Raw genomic sequence first — 20,745 nt, forward strand, 5'->3', positions numbered from 1 at the left:
AGTCAAAAGTTTGGTCCGCATATCCGGCAGTAGGTCGGACTCGTTCCCGGTGAGGGTTGGACTCCGCCAAGGCTGCCCTTTGTCGCCGATTCTGTTCATAACTTTTATGGACAGAATTTCTAGGCGCAGCCGAGGCGTAGAGGGGGTCCGATTTGGTGGCCTCAGTATTGCATCTCTGCTTTTTGCAGATGATGTGGTTCTGTTGGCTTCATCAAGCCGTGAGCTCCAACTCTCACTGGAGCAGTTCGCAGCAGTGTGAAGCGGCTGGGATGAGAATCAGCACCTCCAAATCTGAGACCATGGTCCTCAGTCGGAAAAGGGTGGCATGCCCTCTCCAGGTTGGGGATGAGATCCTGACCCAAGTGGAGGAGTTCAAGTATCTTGGGGTCTTGTTCACAAGTGAGGGAAGAATGGAACGGGAGATCGACAGGCGGATCGGTGCAGCGTCTGCAGTGATGCAGACTTTGTATCGGTCCGTTGTGGTAAAGAAGGAGCTAAGCCGAAAGGCGAAGCTCTCAATTTCGTTCCTACCCTCACCTATGCTCATGAGCTGTGGGTCGTGACCGAAAGAACAAGATCCCGGATACAACCGGCCGAAATGAGTTTCCTCCGCAAGGTGTCCGGGCTCTCCCTTAGAGATAGGGTGAGAAGCTCGGTCATCCGGGAGGATCTCAGAGTAGAGCCGCTGCTCCTCCGCATTGAGGAGCCAGATGAGGTGGCTGGGGCATCTTATTCGGATGCCTCCCGGACGCCTCCCTGGTGAGGTGTTCCGGGCACGTCCCACTGGGAGGAGACCCCGGGGACGACCCAGGACACGCTGGAGAGACTACGTCCTTCGGCTGGCCTAGGAACGCCTCGGGATCCCCCCGGAAGAGCTGGATGAAGTGGCTGGGGAGAGGGAAGTCTGGGCGTCCCTGCTAAAGCTACTGCCCCCGCGACCCGGATAAGCGGTAGAAAATGGATGGATAAAAAAAAAAAAAAAAAAAAAAAAGTAAAACTTTAAAGTTCACGTTTGAAAAGCGGAATCTTTCCCCCCAAAACTTCAAAAACTAAATTTTGCAACACCATAACAGTTTTTTCCATAGTAGAGACAAGACGGGAAGCAAAAAAAAAAAACTGCACTTTAGTATTGCTGGATCATTGACCTGTATATTTTGTATTAAGATAAATCAAAAAATGTAAACTCAAACGGGCATAAGTGTATAAAGAACAAAAGGGAGTAAGAAAATAATACCGGTAATAAAAACGGGCAACAGGTATTTTAAAATGCATTGAAACTCTTAAATATCTCAAACGGAATACTTCTTTAATTACTTTAAAGCTAGGTAAATAAGATTTGAAAACTAAGAACTGGTAACATTAAAGCAGTACAAAATAAAATGACAAGACGGGATAAAGGTGATTTACAGATTGAGAAAGGGGAATAAAGAAAAGTACAATAACAAGTAAAATGACCCAAATAAAATAAAAAATAAAAACAACAATTTGGAATTAAGCTTTAAAACTTCCTTGGTGGAGGGCACAATTTATTTATGACTCTTGATTATTTTACAGATGCAACATCAGACAAACATCATAAAATCAATTAAAAAATAAAATAAATTTAAGGGAAGAAAAAAAAAAAAAAAAAGACACCAACATCAGCACATTTATGGTTGAACTTTATTGAAGGGGAAACTAAAAACAGAGCCACGAGTTGATGATCAACCGTGGGCGTAACATTATACATAGTTTGTGGGGGGCTACAAGAAAACAGTTTGTGTGTGGGGCGCAAGCCAAACGCTCATCTAACTGGCTTCTAGAGATCGGGGGGAGAGAGAGAGGGGGAAGAAAAAAAAAAAAAAAAAAAAGTCATCCAACGCCTCGGAGGGGGGCAACCAAATTCTTCCGTGTATAGGATATAGTAGCCTACCATTATTTTTGTATTAACATGCATAAAATACAACATTGAGGTACTTAATATTTTGATCTCCGAACTGCAGTGCTTCTTCTGTACACGCTTTTTTTCCGCGGCTAACTGCTTCCTATGCTAATGACAGACGCAGCTTTCGGGTCACGGGAAGCCAGGTTTTCAGGTAGTTCTTTTGTTTGCTTTTTTTTGCCAAATTAATCTGTGTGTGTGATGGCTAATGGTGCATGCTCAAACTGTTTTGTGTGCGTTTGCAACAATGGAGGAAAAAAAAAAAAAAAAAAAGAATTCCTGGGAAAACTGTCACCACGTGCCCTGAGAGAAAAACTCTTATTAGTGCACGGGTGAAGGAGAAAAAAACAAATAAACGAGAAGGAGGGGTTTAAAATGCTCTGCATGAAACAAAAAAATATGAGTGAAAAAAAACTTTTTTTTCAGTCTGAACCAAAAAAAAAAATGCACCAAACCCCCCACAAGACAATTTTTTTCCCTCCATCACATTGCATATTTTTGTGTCCATTCTTTCGCCATTTTGGTGTACCTGCAAGGAGAAGATGTTTGCATTAGCAATGTGAGCATTCAGTCTGGAGGCATGCAAACAGAGGCGTACATTCATTTGCAACAAGCATGCACATCGGCAAAGGCACACGAGAAGTTGACGACCACGTGACAAGACAACTTTCCCGCAGTGTTCACATGCGTTCACGCAAACTTTTATTTGTTCATAAAAAAATATTCGGGTTTACACGCTACATTATTCCAAATCCCCAAAATAGTTGTGGACCTTGAATTAAATACTCGACATACATTATGTAGCATTAGTGTTGGATGTGTGCCTTTGAGGGGCGTGGCCGGGTAAGTGACATCAGAAACAGGTGGTCTGTTGGTCTGCATGTGAGCGCCTGGGTGTGAGTTGTGGCCTACAGCGGCTTCTTGTGGGTGATCTCACTTTGTATTGTGTTCGACTGTTTTGTCTCGTTCACTAAACGACAAAAGTGCATTCACCCAAATGCCAGTAAATTACAGTACCATAACTGCTAGCCTAACGGCTCGTAACGTGGAAAAACTAAGCTGGGGTACTCATAAGGCAAGGTTTTTACTGCATTTAAAATATTTCTTTTATAATTAAATATTTCCTTGGACTTTTGAATAGGTGAATTAACCATTTATATAACTGGAGGGTAAAGAATTACAGCGGACCTCCGCTATTTGTGGGGGAAAGGGACCTGGCCGGACTGCAAATAGCAAAAATCTGCTGATAACTGATGCCTGCTATAATTGCATAAAATAAAAAATACAACTTTTTGAAACTTCCGACATTCTTGACAAGGCATGGCTAAACAATAAGGGTTTTCCAGGTTGCCCCTCCCCCCCAAAAAAGAAAGAAAAAATATTGGGAAAAGAAAATTTTTGGGGAAAAAAACATTTGGGAAAACTGGAAAAACCAGTCAGCTGCCAAACCCCACATACTGCATAACAAATCAGTCGGTTTCGTTGCTCGGTGTGCTTGGGAGGAGGAAGGGGGAAAAAAATAAATTAAAAAAAAAAACGGCTTGAAATATTTCACGGTGTGTAATGAATCTATATAATATGGCTTTCACTTTCTTTTTACTTTTTCATCATCTTCAATTGATATTGTAGCTGTAAATATATGAATAAGTTTCTGGGAAGAGAAAGCAAAAATCATACTTTAGGCTTAAGGATTTCAAACACTAAATTTTGGCATCTTTCCACTTAGTGAGGCATCTTTTGTCTTTGATGCGGGTTAAAAATCTGCTTGCTGTAATAAGGCGACCGTGCGGACCTGCTCGGCAAGCTTGGGGAGGAGAGGCGGGCACGGCAAAAAACAGGGTGTGGGTGGAGGACTTCGTGGAAATTTTTTTTGCATAGGCTAGATTCACACTTCAGGTCCAGGGCCCAAATCAGATTTAATGTTAATATTCTATTTTTTTATTTATTTTTTATTTTTTTTACTTTAGTCTATATCCTACACATGGGCATTTGCATTCAATGAATACATTAAGCAACCCACAGATGCACAAATTACACGTTTAATACACAAGCGTCAACACAACTAAATCGTAACACCAGTATTAAACATTACATGGCACTTAGTTGACCTGGGCCTACATAAATGAGGTGTAACCTCCACATTACACCAATATTTGATTTCACGATGGACACACCTCTAAGATAGCATATTTACACTACAGTTCGGTGATTCCAAGCAGGGTGCCGCAGGAAATTATCCAATTTCACTTTCACAGCTGAAAAGCTCCTCGAGGTAACGATGCGACTGGGTTCCGCACAGAGGCGAGCGCTCCGACCCGGTACCACAGAAGGAGTTGCCGACGTCGCCCAGCTACGCAGGCAACGTTATTCTGAGCTATTTCATTGTGTTCGAAGTGTTTTCCCAACGGTGACACAGCGGCAATCACAGCCAATGAGGTCGCTCAAGCAATTACACAGCTAGCTGACAAAGTTAGCGGCTCGGATCAAATCACTGCACAACAAACCTCAAATATGCAATCTTGCAATCTCTTTTAAAGGCCCGATGATTCACCCTCTGTCGCCTATCCATAATATTTAATGTTTATACAACTAATGTCATCACCTCCACCATTTTACCACCTTGAATGCAACACATTTACACCATATTTAGCATCTATACTTGTAGTTTGGATTTACAGCGGGTGTTTAATACATGTATGCATCCCAATTTGATCTACATTCGGCAGAAGGGCCTGAAAACGATCAAAATATAGCCGATCCCACACATTTAAAAAAAAAAATAAAAAAATTCACATCACTCGAACCGCGCAGTGTAAACCCCGCCGCAAGCAGGTTAGTACCATCAGGCATTCAACTCCATCCACATGAGGCCAATTCAACGCTGTCAGCAAAGCGGGGTACACGCATACCGATAAATCAGGCCCAATTTGAGCAGAAATCTCTGACAGATCTTGAGCGATTATCCTGTGGTGTGGGGCTGCGCCAAAAGGGATTTTCCCTCAGAAAATGGCTGGGTCGACAATCATACACGTTAAACAGTAAGAACATACACGGATGTTTTTTTTTCTTGCCATGTACGCAATCTCGCTCTCTCATTAAAACTAAGACGGGCTCAGATTTTGAAACTCGGTTGAGGCATACCCCGCTTTATTACTGACAATCATTCTCAGAGTGCCAGCCAAGATGCAGCCTCAACTTCTTACCCCCCACTTTTTTTTTGGTTTCGTTTTAAAGCATAGCATACTTGGCTGTCCACTCCTGAGCTAGCTTATTGTACCTGAGAGTGAAAGTTGACATTTATTCATTTTTGGGTGGGGGAGGGGGGGGTTGACTTCGTATGGTCGTTACTTCTTTTTTGTTTTGTTAACTTTCTTTACTTACTTGGAGTTATCTGTTTTGTAGATTCGTGCAATCTCTGGCACTAGCGGGTCGTCGGGGTTGGGGTCGCATAGCAGCGAGCAAATGGAGAGAAGAACTGCAGCAAGAGAACGAAACGGGCGTGTCATTCCAGAAGGATCTTAATGACGTGTGATCTCACAAGGAAATCAAAAGCGCTTCCTGCTCGTCAAGCACAACAGCAACTGATGGAGTCACCTTTAGAAATGGTAAGTGCTGGAGACCACTGTGATCTGAGAATGTCCAGACAGATACTGCCGTTACTGTTAATATTTGGGTGGTAGATTCTCGTCGTGAACGCAACCTGGAAGAGAAAGAGGGAGAGATACTGCCGAGTCATGGTCCTGTCAGCTAAAAAAAAAAAAAAAAAAAAATTGCAGAACGGAATTTCAGGCATGACTTCAGGTGGCGGATGAGACACCGGAAAAAATATGTTCACAGTGCCCAAGGTTCTTACATCATGATGCGCTCATGACTGTAGTTCATTGAATCCTTTTTTGTTACTTTATTATCGCGCGGTTAACTTGTTTTCACTAGTATCACACTGACTGCAGATCGTAAAGTTTTTAAGGCAAGGTCTCAGCCTGCAACAGATTTTTTTCCATTTCTACGTTTGCAATGGTGGGAAACAGTTTTCAGAATGCAAACAAAAGCTAATTAAGAGCTTGCGTTGAAAATGTGGACGTGCAACGGTGTTTGCTTACCTTGGGTGGTTTGAAGGGATAGTCTGTTGGAAAATGAATAGTCAAGAAGAAAACACCTCCCTGATATGGACTGTCACTCTGAAAAGACAAAAAAAAAAAAAAAAAAAACATTCAAACAATCCTAATCCCACATCTGTAAACAATATCCATAACAAAAAGAGGATTATTACTTACAGGGCCCATGATTGTGGCTTGCCAGTGAAACACTGCAGAAAGAAAGTCGTCAGCTCTCCAGCTTATGAATGACACGATCGGGATTGACGTCACAGACTTCCGGCTAAACATCTATTTCCCGTTGCCGCGGTCCCTGCGGCGTTCGCAGATTTTTGGAAAAACTCGCTGCTAGTCAACGCTACGGCATGCTCCCGAATTGGAGCCAGTCACAAAGAGTCGAGCCGCATTCGACAAAACTCATTTCAACTGTGTGACGTCCCAAGTTTGAAACGCAACGTTAACCAGGATGGGCACGTACCTGCAATTACAATTTCTATGCTCTCAGGGAGAGTTAAAAGGAAACATGATTTATGCGGTTGCCGGATCCCCTCCAAGTTATCTGAGTGGTCTATTTATTTTACACTCGTGCAGAAATATATACATTTGCCTTAAAAAACAGCTTGCTGTATGAAATGAAAATGAAAAGGGGGGGGAACAACAAAAAAATAATATTGCACCGCAGTGAAATTTTCGGTGTGCCTTGAGTGATCTCGTAAATAATCGAGATAAACCCGAGCTGGTTCACTCCTTCAAAGCGGGAAGTCCGTGGCATAAACCCCATAGCAGGATTATGTTGACTGGTATTTGACCAAAACTTACTGTCATCACCAACGGGGCCGGCGGAGCACTGCGCTGGTGGGTCGCGAGCCAGGTCGTGAAGCTCCTAAAATGAGCCAAAAAGAAATCAATACAACACTTGACAGACAACATTAGGTACACCTGCACAATGCAGGTTTGCTTGTGTCTTGTCAAGCACTTTGTGTCGCTCGAAGTATGAAAAGGTGCCACATGAAGATTTGATTGATTAGTTTTATTATGCTTATATGTTTTTATTCATATACTCGTATGACAGTCAGGAATATTACAAATTACAATATGTTGCCTGTTGTTAATGGCCGACTAGTTTTAACTTTTTTTAATGTGATGAGTTTGGTTAAGTTTTGTTTCATTACACAGTACAGTGGATAACTTCTCTTTCACACTTTTAAGAGAACAATAAGGGCAAGTAGTTTTACACACATTTTTTACCATTATTACAGGAATGTTAAGTGTTTCTTAAAATGTTAGAAATAATAAAGTGCAACTAGTTTTCTTTTATTTGTGGCAAGTAGCTATAAGGAGGAAAAGGGGGATTTTTCCAGTATAGACCAAAACCAAAACTATTGTCTAAATGATTAGTCGTGGATTTGTTCCATTTTTGCTTTCTTTTTTGATGATAAATCCTGAAAAACTAGTTGTAAGCAGGAATATGGATGCCGTGTCACCTCTTGTGTGTCAACTACAAAAAAAAGTGAGTTAAAAGAAAGACAGGAGTCCTTTTTGAGAATACGACAACTTATAAATTGACAGTGACAGGACAACAGAGATACTTCCGTTAAACCAACGGCAACTTCTGGTTACTCGGTTGGCACCCGAGCAGGGTATAACTTGCAGACAGCTGACAGTGTTGTCACCCGCATTTACCTTAAAAGTATCTGCGCACGGCGGACATTGCGCCTAGCAGGCTGCTCGAGTGATGTCAGTGTGGAGGACAGGCGTACATTATCTGCACTGTTATTGGTGCAACCTAAATAAAAAGTCAGCTTTCCTTTTACACAGTACCGTTCAGATTCTGATTGTTGTTTTTTTAAACTCAGGTGAAAGAGTCAGGCTGCTAAAACGGTGGTGCATTTTTACGTTAACAATTACAGTACAAGTGTACAGTATCGGCACCGGTATCGACGCATCGGTCATAAAACTTCGTGTTTACGTCTGTACATTTAAAAAAAAAAAAACTATTCAATTATCAGAGTCAGGCTGGTAAAGTGGTACAGATTTATAGTACCGGTGCAAATTTATGAATACGAGTATTATACAGGTGTACAGTATCGGCACCGGTATTGGAATCAATATATTCCTATACCTATAATCTCACGTTTCCTTTTTTACTTGCATACATTTGAGTTTTTTTTTTTTTTTACTTTTACTCAAGAGTTGACATAGTATGTAGTATTTGTACTCCATCTTAGTACTTTAGCCATCCTTGACGGTGGAGACCAGTTAATGCAAAATGAGACAACGCATCAAAAGACATTTTATTTTTAGGCCTTCGGCTATTTTGAAGCAAGGAGGGTGTTGCTGTTGGTAGGTGGGGGTTAGCCCTCTCCACCCGCTGCCCCACCCGGCCTCCTCGAAGAAACATTTGTGGGTGTTTTTTTTTTTTTTTTTTTTTTATAAATTAGAATAGCTATCCTGCCTTGTTAATCAGATGAATAAATGGACATTTCGCAATTGACTAGCCGGCCGGGGGAGCATGTGAGTGAGTGCTCGAATGCGGATGAGGACACGGACTCATACCACAGCCATGTTTCACCCGCGACGCTTTTGACGTGAAATATGACTCATGCTTTCTGGTTCAACGCCGCCTGTGCGTGCGTGCGCCTTAGTACAGTGTACGCGTTGCACAATGAGCAAAAACACGTTGAAGAAGCACCGACACGACGCTAATATCGCACATAATTCCAGTGTATGCGCGGACAGACGTGTTTATATAAGCGGTGTGCGGTGTCGGGGCCCTCGGCGCTGAGCTAGGCTGCTAGCACCAGTTAGCCTCAAAACAAATTTCAACACAAATGTTGGCCAAAAAGTGGCGAATGTGCCATTTATGCATTTATCGAGTTTCTATACGATATGCGCGTTAAAAATGTTAAGAAAAAGATCATGTTTCTCGACGTCATCGAGATAAGAAGAGCACCGGGTAAAGATGGGAGCTAAAGCTAGCCCGGGCTAACTAGCGAGCAGTTGGGCTGGAAATGTTACCTTGTTAATCCGTTTCAAAGCCATCCTTCCGTCGGGCTGCTGCTGCTGCTGGGAGCCGATCCGAGCGATGAAGGCCGGCCGTGATATGTCAAGACGCTGCCGGGGCCTCGCTCCGAATAAACCGACGCAAGTGTCTCACACGCACGCACACACACACACACACACACACACACACACACAACGCGACGCCCCGGGCCTTCTCTTTTCCGGCGAGCTCAGTTAGCCGACGGAGCTAAAAGGAATTACGTACGCGCCGAACAGCAAGAAAAGAAAAGGGAAAAAAAAAAAAAGACAAAGAAGTAACGAGCGAGCAGAGAGACGCGAAGCTGGGTGACTTTCAACCAGCTTATTTTCTTCGTGACCACCGAATTGTCTCGATAGTCGTCCCCGTCAGATCGTGTGTGTCTTCGGGGTAGGGGTGGTAGGTAAGGGGGAGGGCGCGGACCGCGAAGCTTCCCGTGTCGAGTCGATGTCGTTCGTTAGCCAACTGGCGGCCGTCCGCGTGCGAGCGAGCCTTTATGACGACACCCCGGAGGAGGAGCGGGGCGGGGCGGGGCGAGCGGACGACGACGCCGACACACGGCCCAGATGGGGACGAGCCGAGCGGGACGTGAGGGGGTCTGCAGTGCCCTGGAACAAAAAAAAAAAGAGATTTGCCCCTCACAAACTCCCCACTTTAGGGGCATCAAACAAATGAAAATATCAGACAAACATAACCCAACTAAACACAAAATGCAGTTTTTACATATTTATTAATGGGGAAAAAAATCTATTCGGTTACCTGCCCCTGTGTGAAAAAGAAATTGCCCCTTTGTTAAATCATCAATTACCTCTGGCTAACCACATTTTTGGAAAGCCGAGTTTATTTTTACACACCCAAGCCTTCAATCAAGAAATCACTTAAAAAGAACCTGTCTGACAAAATCAAGTCGGTCGAAAGATCTCGAAGAGCTGCAACAAAATGCCACGAGCCAAAGAAATTCAAGTACAGATGAGTCATAAGGTCATTAACAGCTATCAGTCTGGGAAGGGTTGCAAAGCCATTTCTAACGCTTTAGGACTCCAGCGAACTATGGTGACATTCCACAAATGGAGAAAACATGGAACAGCCTCCAAAAAATTGTCTCAAGAGCTTAGCGATGACTCATCCAGGAGGCCACAAACGAACCCAAGACAACGTATAAAGAACTGCAGGTCTCCCTGCCAGTGTTCATGACTCACCAATAAGGACGAGACTGGGGCAAAAATGGCATCCGTGGCAGAGTTCAGAGGCAAAAAACACTCCCGACCAAAAAGAACATTTTACTTTTGTAAAAAAAAACAAAAAAAGATCTAATTATTCCCAAGACTTTTGGGAGAATATTCTATGGACTGAGACGAAAGTTGAACTTTTTGGGAGGTGTGTGTTTCATTACATCTGTCGTAAATGTAAGACGGCATTTCAGAAAAAGAACATCATTCCCCACAGTCAAACATGGTGGTGATAGAGTGACGGTCTTGGGCTGCTTTTCTCCTTCAGGACCTGGACAACTTGCTGAGATTGATGGAACCATGAATTCTGGTCTTTACTTGAAATCAGTTCGTGACCTCAAGCTAAAGCGCACTTGGATTCTGCAGCAGGACAACGATCCAAAACACACCAGCAAGTTAACGTCTGAATGGCTTTTAAAAAAAAAACAAAGTGAAGGTTTTGAAGTGGCCTAGTCAAAGTCCGGACTTGAATCTGATTCAAATGCTGTGGCATGACCTTGAAAAGGCCATTCATGCTAGAAAACCTTCCAGCATTGCTGACTTAAAACATTTGTGCAAGGAAGAGTGAGCCAAAATATCTCCACAGAGATGTGAAAGAATCATTGCCATTTCTAGAAAACGCTTGATTTCCGTTGTTACTGCTGAGGGTGGTCAAACCAGTTCTTAAAGGTTAATGCCCCTCTTTCATTCAAGACATTTGGGAAACACATCAGCACCAAAAATAATGTCAGTTTTAATCTGATTATAAATGTTGATTGTTTGTTTGTTTAGGATATACAGTAGGTAAGCACCAAACCAACATAATGTATTTTTTTCACGAGTGTTTACAATTACAAATCTATTATACCACTGTTACTGTGACGATAAATATTCAATAATGTTAAAATAAAATCGTTTATTTCAGTTATTTCAATACAATTCATTCAAATGTTTTTGCCTTAACTGATTGAAATAAATTGTAAATGAAGCCATTATTTAATAAAAATAAATACAACACATACATTTTCTTATTTTAACAAAATACATTTTATTTTCATTTATTAGATCGAATTATAATAAATGAACTTGTCACAATAATGGAATCTTGTTAGTTGTTGTTAAATATATATATTTTTTTACATAACAACATGGATAGGTGTTGTTCTCACCACACCTTAACATCACAGAAAAGATCGACGTTTCAATTTGAAAAAATGGGCATAAGTATTGTCATACTAGATTTAATCTGGATTTGAATTGAACACGTTTCTTCATGTTAAATAAGGGCAATTTTCATTTCATTTTATATTTAGATATCAGCTTGGATTGAACATGGTTTATTTCCATGAAAGCTTGGTTAAAAAAATTAAAATAAAAAAACAAAAAGCCACACCTTATTGGACGTGACTACATAAAAAACTATACTAATTGCTTATAATTGGCATTTTGTTGTGGCCTCCCCAACCAGATTCAACATAAAACATTGACATTAAATTGTACATTCATTGTTGATAGTGGCAATGAGCATAAAAAAAATATATATATTTTATTTTATACAAACTGTTTTAAAGAACCAAGATTCCCCCAGATTTAATCGAGATTGACCACAATGTAAATCAAATACGGAAACCCTATACACATGTATTATTATATGCATTAATTAAATACAGTGCACAGTGAAATGTATTTTTAAAACATTTTTTCAAAACATCAGTCAGAGCCAAATTCAATCTTTTTAGCAATTAGCAGTGTCAATTTATTACTGAAAACCTCCACACATATTAATATGTAATTGTTTGATTGAGGTTGTGCATATAAAAAAAATCTAAAGAATTTATTTTTAACAAACTTTTCGTTTAAAGAACCAAAATTCGCAGTCTCTACAAATGTAACCTTTACAATAGCAAAGAAATTAATAAACACATGGAAACCCCTCACACATTAGCCTATATTTTATATTTTGAGTTATTTTGAGAGTCAAGTAAAATTAGGAAATGACAGAAGTGAACAAATACTGACTTGACTGTTGTAATGATCGTGTACATAAAAACATGAAACCAGTTGTGAGGCACTCTCTAACCTAACATTTTCATTAGATTTTGGTTTACCACATTGGCCTCTAAGAAAATGACATATATTTTCACTCCTTCAAACGTAAAAAAAGATGTCGACTCCACACCAATATGTCTCGACGCGAACGCATTTTTTCAAGGCTGTCAAGTGCAAGCTGACTCAACAGGTGGCGCTGTCACGCCCGAACAGTGAGGCCACGTTAGCATGTCCAAAGTAAAAAAAAATAAATAAAAAATAAAAAAATTCTGAACAAATAAAAATAACCCCAACAATGGAGATCTGAATTTTGTCCGAAACATGAATGTAAAGCAAACAACACAAACTATTATTGCACAATGGCGTTCAGATAAGCGCAACTCCCCGCCGAGCCTAACAAAACCAGTCAGTTCGTATGTTAGCGTGCGACAGATGCAGGAAGATAGGATCGTGCAATTTTTAATTGGGGATAGGCTAGGGAACCGCTTTCAATGCTGCGCAAACAGCACACAAAAAAAAAAAAAGACAAAGAAAATACCTCAAATAAAATAAAACAGGACCATGTTTGTGTGTTTTTTTTCCTGTTGTTAGTTAGCATGCAATAGCTTCTAATTCAGGGGTTGGGAAGCTGTTTTTTCCAGTGTCAGTCAAATTGTATGAAAATAATAATAGTAAAAATAATCACCATAATAATAATAAATTCCTCAAATACAAAAAAAAATAAAAAATCATAATCATATTTGCATTTGTTTTTCCGTTTGTATGTTAGCATGTGAGCGACCGAAGATGACTGTACTGTATCATTTGTAATTCTGGGGTCCGTTTCAGCGTCGGTCAAACAGCCAACAAGAAAAGAGAATTTCCTATACCATTTGTGAAAAATGGAAAGGAAAAAAAAGTCACAAATTCAAATAACTATCTCCTCGTCTGGACCGTCATCGGGATCCTCCTCCGAGTTGACGTCTTCCTCCTCCAAGTCAACGGCTTCCTCCAAAGGGGCGCCGGCGTCCGTCTCCGGGCCGTGGCGGGTGGGCGGATGAGCCGGGATTGTCTGGTGGCACATGGGGCACGTCCCCTGCACGTGGAGCCACTTGCTCAGGCAGTTGGCGTGGAACAAGTGGTCGCAGGACGTGACCACTGCAGACTTCATCTCCTGGAAACACGGATGCACAAATCACCTTGAGACTGCGTAACAGATTCTTCAAAAGATCAGACTGTCCAAAGTTTTTCCTCCTAGGGCCGCATACATATTTTTACTAGACTTTACAGCGATTTTATCGGCCTTATCGGCCTCGGAACATCTGAACGGGTACTGACCAGGAAGCAGATGGCGCAGACGTCGTTGTGCCGCCTCAGCTGCTGCGGCGTGGCGCGAGGCAGCGAGTTGATCTTCTTGACCGCCTCCAGCCGGAGCAGGAAGCTGCGCCAACCCGACTGCGCCCGCAGCCACACGTTGCAGTACGAGTGGATGATGATGACCGAGGCGCCCATCCAGCTCCACTCGCCCAACAGCGACTCCCATGCGCCGTACGCCACCACGCACAGCGCCACCACGAACTCCAGCACCCGGCTAACGGCGTTCACCCAGTAGATCACCTCGTCCAGGTTCTCCATGGGCTCGCTGCGGAACAGCTCCACCATGAAGAGGGAGTAGATGAACAGCGTGCCCGTAACCTGTGCCACGAGAGCGTACGCCGTGTTTGTGAAATACAAAATACGAGCAAAAACCACATTGAAGAGTAGAGCCGGGCTAAGCAAAGATAGTGATGTGCACCTCAATCAGCCACATCAGGTATGCATTTTTGAGACTTTTGTGGTGCATCTGCACATGATACCAGTGCCTGTCAAATTGCATGTTGCTATGAGAAAGTGACTTCGGGGGCTGAATTTTTAAATCATCCTGGGTTGTGCATTACTGATACTGCATAATATTTATCTCAGTGTCGTCCAACCGTCTTGTACTGTATACGTGGTTCAAACTTGATAGCAATTGGACAACATCTCCGGGATGAGTTTGTCTTTGACGATCTAAAATGGTCCTGGCGTACCTGGAGGGAGGTGAGCATGCAACCAGCCACCAAAATGAGGAGCCAGAAGTCCATGTGGAAGAACTGTGATATCTTATACGCCATGAACACCGGGAAGACCAGCAGAAGAAGACACATGCTGAGCCCACGCAGGTGCTTACACACGCTCCTACAAGAAAGAAAGAAAGAAAACAAAAACACGATGAAATGGTGTTGACCAACTAGGTTGAAGTCATTTCAGGAGTTTCATTTGACAAAAAGAGCTTTGCTGCCATCTTGTGGTATTTTGGTGTTGACGAACTACGTTGAAGTGAGTTGACTTTAATTTAGACAAAAATAGCGAGGCCGCACATACCAGAAACCCCCACTCGTGCCAAGGAACCAATATGAAGTGAGATGAGGAGCTTCATTTCGACAAAAGTCGTCCGTTGCCATAATCTATTGCCATCTCTAGGCGATTACACACCTTTTGGGAGGGGGTGGGGGGGTGTCAAGTAGTCGCGGCACTATATTGCATTTTTGTGTAATATTGGTGGTTTCTGAGATTGCGACACGTTAGAGGTGGGTTAAGTCGGGTAACGTTAAGGTACTGAGAACCTGTTGCGGGAGGCGGCCAGGGCGAGGACGACCGGGTGGGTGAGCTCGCCCATGGACTGCAGCGTGGACGTGGCCACGATGAAGAGGATGATGGTGAGCAGGAAGGTGCGCTGCATGCTCTGCATGCCCAGCAGGCCCGTCTGCAGGGCGAGCAGCAGCAGCGTCACGCCTTCCGTCACCCCCCTGCAAACCGGACAAGAAAAGGAAGACGGTCCAACTCAACAGCAACACTCTCTTGAAACCCTTACCCTGGTTTTAAACCCTTATTTGATAAGTTAAGTTTTAACCCCTAATTTAAAATCTTAACCCAAGTTTGAAACCCTTACACTGTCTTGGAATCCTAATCTGGAAGCCCAATGCCGCTTTTGAACCCTAATTAGCGTAACCCTATGTCGCCTGTGCAATGACAATAAAGGCTTTCCTAATCTAATCTATTGTATTCGCGTCTATGATCATAAGAATGCATTTGTTTGCAAGTACGGCCACACTACCTCGAAACCAGCTGTTTACAGAAACAAAGCAACAGGTGACCTTTGCATGACGTTGTCGTTGTGCACGCCGTCGTAGCCCCCCAGGAACAACTTGCAGAGGTTGAGCAGGCCCAGAGCCGAGTAGGACACCACGAACGTCAGACCCAACAGGGAGTACGGCGTGGCACAGCATTCGGAAACACTGCGGACACACAAAACAACTTCTACCTCAAGGACAAATACTTTTTTGCAGGCATCTCTACTTTACTTGACTATTTATTTTACTACCACCACCACCACATTTGTAACTTTCTAATTCAGTGCATGGCATTGTACTTTATTGGTTTACTTAAGTACAGGAGTTCAATTGATACTTCCTACTTTCAGTCTTTTTCTTCTTACATAAGTATCTGAACTTTTACTTAAGTGTAGAGTGTGCAAACAGTGATCCACAGTTACTTTGCTGCCATTTTGTGGCATCTTAGCATCGTGGAACTATGTTGAGGAGATTAAGTCAGACCAAAAAAAAGAGTTTTTCCACCATCTTGGTGTTGAGGAACTATGTTTAAATCAGTTGAGGAATTTCCTTTAGACAAAACATTGCTGCCATCGTACGGCATTTTGGTGTTGAGGAACTACGCTGATGCGAGTTGAGGGGTTTCATTTTATACCAAAGTCATGCTTTGCCACCATCTTGTTGTCAAGGAACTATGTTGACGTGAGTTGAGGAATTTCATTTAGACAAAAATAGTGCTTTGCTACCATTTGTGGGATCCTGGTGTCGAGGGACTATGATGAAGTGAGTTGAGTAGTTTCATTTAGACCAAAGTCGTGCTTTGCCAGCATCTTGTGGAGTTGAGGAGTTTCACTTTGCCAAAAGTAGTAATTTTCCGCCATCTTGTGGCATCTCTATATAAACCTTCATAGTGGCAATTATCCGCAGCTTTTCAGTATTCGCAACAGGGCTCCGTCCCTATCCCACGTGAATGGTGAAGGTTTACTGCACTTTTGCCACGCCTGTGCCAGGCCCAATTACGTCTATGTGACGCACACACGCGCGCACACACAGTGAAGAAGCGCTTTCCCACCCAGTGAGAAGGAAGAACAGGACACCCTGATGGGCGGCGGACGAGGCGGCGCCGGACACAACGTTGGAGCACAGGTGGACTGCGAAGAGGACCAACCAGAAGACGCTAAAGAGGACCGGCACGGCAAACTGGGTCCACAGGGAGATACCCACCGCCAGCAGGCGGGACAGTGCCATCACCTATGCAGTATTTTCATATTAGGTCAAATTGAAAAAGAAGGGGAAAAAATATTACAGTGGAGCCTCAACTTACGAATGACCCGACTTACGAGCTTTTCAAGATACGAGCTGTGTCGCACGGACGATATTTTGTCTTGATTTGTGAGTAAAAATGTTGAGTTCCGGGCGCTGGATGGTGGAAGCAAACGCCACAACAGGCAGCCTAAAGTCAACAATTCCTCAAAAAACAGGCTGTGTATTTAGCCAAACTGCATAACTTAGCTTAATGCTGACACAAAATACAAAATGCCTTAGAGGCAAATGTACATAAAAAAAGACTTGGAAAAAGTCACTCACAACTAAATAGAAATATAAGTGGTTGCCTGTGAGCAAAGCACTTTCGTAAGGCAAGGTTATGTGGTTTGATTAAATGCACAATGTGTAATTCCTTTGATTTGATGTTTAGCTTGACAGTAACCCTCACACGGCAACTTTGCTCACAAATCAAGACGGCTCGAATTTCCAAAAACTCAAAAGTCGAATCACTCGTAAGCCGAGGTACGACGAGCGCAAGGGTTAGGAGTGAAAGAAAGTCAAGTGAAACGAGACACACCTCCAGCTTGAGTGACAGCGCCGCCTCGGTGAGGCGGTAGAGCCCAAAGAGCAGGAAGAGGCCGACGGCGACCTCGGTGAGCGTCGTGGCGAAGCCGGAGACGGCGAGAAGCTCGGGCGGAGGAGGGCTGCCGAGGCGGGCCAGCAGGGGGAGCACGGGCGCCGAGAAGAGCCACACCTTCCGCGTTTTCATCAGGAAAGCGCACAGCGTGCTCAGGATGATCTGACCTGATATAACACACAACGCACTTGTTGGGATGAAAAGAGATTGAAACAGTAAAACAGCTTTGAAACCATAACCCTTATTTGAAACTCTAACCCCGGCTTGAGATCCTAATTTGAAACCATACCCCTTTTATGTAACCATAAATTGACATCCTAACCTTAGTTTGAAACCCTAATCCTTGTTTGAAACGCTAACTCTGTCTTAAAACACCTCCTTTGAAAGCCTTCCACAGTCTTAAAAACCCAACCGGTCTTCAAACCCGAATTTGAAAACCTCACCTAGGCTTGAAACCCTAACTGGGTCTTGAAATCCTAATTTGAAACCCTCATCACATTTTCAGATCGAAATTCAATACTTAATAATAATTTGAAACGCTAACCAAGGCTTGACCGGCTAATGTAAAACCCTAAATCTCGCGTGAAACTGTAATTTGAAATCTTAACACTTTCTGAATACACAGTAATCTGAAACCCTAACACTGTCTTGATAGCATAACCCTTGTTTGAGACTCCAACCTGACTGGAAAGACTGATTTGAAACCCTACCATGTTTAAAACCCTAACCCAGGCTTGAATCTCTTAACACTGTCTTTAAATCACATTTGAAACCCTAACCCTAGTTTGAGAACCTAATTGGAACCCCTAACATTGAATGAATCCCTCATTCAAAACCCTAATCTGTGTCTGAAACCGTAATCGTCGTTATATATATATATATATATTTTTTTTTTTAAAACATTCGCCTGAATAAATATTAATGAGCTATTTTTGTGTTGCTGCAACCCAATGACGTCATTTGAAACAATTAATAGCAAACATGTGATGACGCGCCGCTCCAGCAGGTGGCAGTGTGTGTCGGGCCAGTCCGTGCTCAGCCAACAGAACTCACATGTGAGGGCCCAAACGAATCTTTTGAAGGCATTGCGGTCGAAGGAGAGCGCCCCCTGGCGGCAGGCCAGCAGCTCCTCCAGGACGTACTCCCTGGAAACGGGTGAGAACTTGGTGACAACAGGAAATGGTAGGACAAATGGCCGTGGCCATCGCAGTACATCGGCAACACAATTCGTGAATCAGCAATTACAGACTGTACTCCCTAACGTTGATTTGAAACCCTAACCTGGGATGAAAAGTGAATTTGAAAAGCAAACCCTGCCTCGCAACCCTCATTTGAAACCATAATGCTCATTTGAAACCCTACTTTGAAAGCCTAAAACTGCCTTGAAGCCCTAATTTGAAAGCCCGAACCTTCTGACCAATTTTGGAGGGCTAGTTGCACGTACTTTGAGCGTTGGTGTCCCACGAAAAGAAGCATGGCGACGAGAACGTGGAGGTAGACGCTCACAATGTGTCTCAGAGGCAGCAGCAGCAACAGCATGATCAACAGGTGACCTTAACACACACACACACACGGAATGCGCACTTCATTTACAGTACAATACAGTATTACAATCTATACAAAAAAAAAACATCTTGTGGGGTTCGATGTGACCTTCTAATAATCACCGGGGGATAGGGACCGAAACCAACGCTAACTTAGAACCCTAACGTTTGCTTGAAACCCTAAACCAGACTTGAAAACCTCATTGGAAACCCTAACCTTCATTTGAAACTGTAACCCAGGCTCGAAATGCCAACTTGAAACCCTAATCCTGTGTAGAAAACCCAATTTCAAATCCATCCATCCATCCATTTTCTGAGCCGCTTCTCCTCACTAGGGTCGCGGGCATGCTGGAGCCTATCCCAGCTGTCATCGGGCAGGAGGCGGGGTACACCCTGAACTGGTTGCCAGCCAATCGCAGGGCACATAGAAACAAACAACCATTCGCACTCACAGTCACACCTACGGGCAATTTTAGAGTCTCCAATTAATGCATGTTTTTGGGATGTGGGAGGAAACCGGAGAGCCCGGAGAAAACCCACGCAGGCACGGGGAGAACATGCAAACTCCCCACAGGCGGGGCCAGGGATTGAACCCGGGTCCTCAGAACTGTGAGGCTGACGCTCTAACCAGTCGGCCACCGTGCCGCCCAATTTCAAATCCTAAACCTTAATTGATTTTATTAATGGATTACAATACAATCCCAGAAAACAACCGAGTCTGCCATGTATAGCCAAAAGCCTGTGGCTTAATTGACCCCCACCCTTCAAAGGTTGAAATTGCCCAAAAAATGCCACAAGATGGTGGGAAAACACTACGTGAAACGCCTCAGTTCACTCCCTTGGCACCAAGATACCACAAGATGGCACCAAAACAACACTTTGGCCTGATAACACAAACAGCAAATAGGTGAGTTTTCAAAAAATAATAGAGGTACATATAGTTTCACACAAATTGGGGAAAATAAGATGGAAAACACAAATATTTGAAAAAGTACAAAAACATTACGGAACCTATTTGGATATTTAAAAATAGAAAATTAGATAAAAGACAAATATTACACTAAAAAATGTTATTAAATATCACAGGATATTAGAAAGAAATATGAAAAATACAGAAATATTAGTAAAAATACAAAAATACTATGGAAACAGTTTAGGTATTAAAGCTACTGAAAAAAGTACCAAAATACACAAATATTAAGGGAAACAATTTAGATTTTAGAAAAATATGAGAAGAAATGTACAAATATGACAAAACTATTAGTAAAACAAAATATTTGGAAAAAGACACAAGATTAGTAATTAGATATATTAGTAAATAATACAATGTATGAACATATTTGTTGATGAAAAAGACAATTTTTTTAAAAAAGTAAATATTTTATGAAGAAAATAGAAGAAAAGCACAAATATGACAACAACATTGAAAAAAAAAACATTTGACAAAAAATACTAAAATATTACACGAAAAGTACACACATATTACAACTGAAATATGAGTGAACAATACCAAATATTAAACATGAGATGAAAATACATAATACACAAACATTACAAAATATGAATACAAAAATATTACATGAAAAGCAAATATTTGAAAAAAAATACAACATAAGTACAAAATATTAGAAGGAAAAAAAAAAAACAATCACTCACCAATGTAGAACATGTCGCAGATGACCCATCGGTACTTGCAGAACATGTGTTCGTTTTTGGCCCTGAGGTGCTCCGTTAAGCCCACAATGTCATACTTGTACAGCAGGTCCAGCGCGAGGATGCTGGGCACCCTCAGGGCCACGTTTGCCAGCTCTTCCAGTCGAGGCATCCCCGACAAAAAGACAACAACAACAAAAAAAAAGACTTTTTGGGGGGAAGA

General features: G+C 42.4%; 2 protein-coding genes across 3 annotated transcripts; both read right to left on the reverse strand.

Annotated features, from left to right (window-relative positions):
• Positions 1-1,644: 1,644 nt before the first annotated feature.
• Positions 1,645-9,539, reverse strand: LOC133488165 (ubiquitin-conjugating enzyme E2 D3-like). 2 transcript variants are annotated; one of them, XM_061795729.1, is made up of 8 exons: positions 9,034-9,539; positions 6,835-6,898; positions 6,196-6,227; positions 6,022-6,099; positions 5,516-5,621; positions 5,303-5,396; positions 5,125-5,198; positions 1,645-2,450 (listed from the first exon to the last, which is right to left on the reverse strand). In XM_061795729.1, exons 1-7 carry the CDS (start codon positions 9,055-9,057, stop codon positions 5,150-5,152), a joined length of 447 nt encoding a protein of 148 aa, XP_061651713.1. In that variant the 5' UTR covers positions 9,058-9,539; the 3' UTR covers positions 1,645-2,450; positions 5,125-5,149. The 2 variants fall into 2 exon arrangements, with proteins under 2 accessions (XP_061651713.1, XP_061651714.1); XM_061795730.1 differs by lacking the exon at positions 5,125-5,198 and having other exon boundaries at positions 9,034-9,538.
• A 2,245-nt stretch (positions 9,540-11,784) lies between these two features.
• On the reverse strand, positions 11,785-20,694 carry zmp:0000000662 (RING finger protein 145). Its single transcript, XM_061795850.1, has 10 exons — positions 20,526-20,694; positions 18,770-18,878; positions 18,379-18,470; positions 17,266-17,492; positions 16,495-16,673; positions 15,468-15,665; positions 14,937-15,119; positions 14,361-14,508; positions 13,630-13,986; positions 11,785-13,465 (listed from the first exon to the last, which is right to left on the reverse strand). Exons 1-10 carry the CDS (start codon positions 20,692-20,694, stop codon positions 13,220-13,222), a joined length of 1,908 nt encoding a protein of 635 aa, XP_061651834.1. The 3' UTR covers positions 11,785-13,219.
• Positions 20,695-20,745: the final 51 nt, after the last annotated feature.

The sequence above is a fragment of the Phyllopteryx taeniolatus genome, chromosome 13, assembly GCF_024500385.1.
Source record: "Phyllopteryx taeniolatus isolate TA_2022b chromosome 13, UOR_Ptae_1.2, whole genome shotgun sequence".
In the NCBI taxonomy this organism is placed as follows: Eukaryota; Metazoa; Chordata; class Actinopteri; order Syngnathiformes; family Syngnathidae; genus Phyllopteryx; species Phyllopteryx taeniolatus.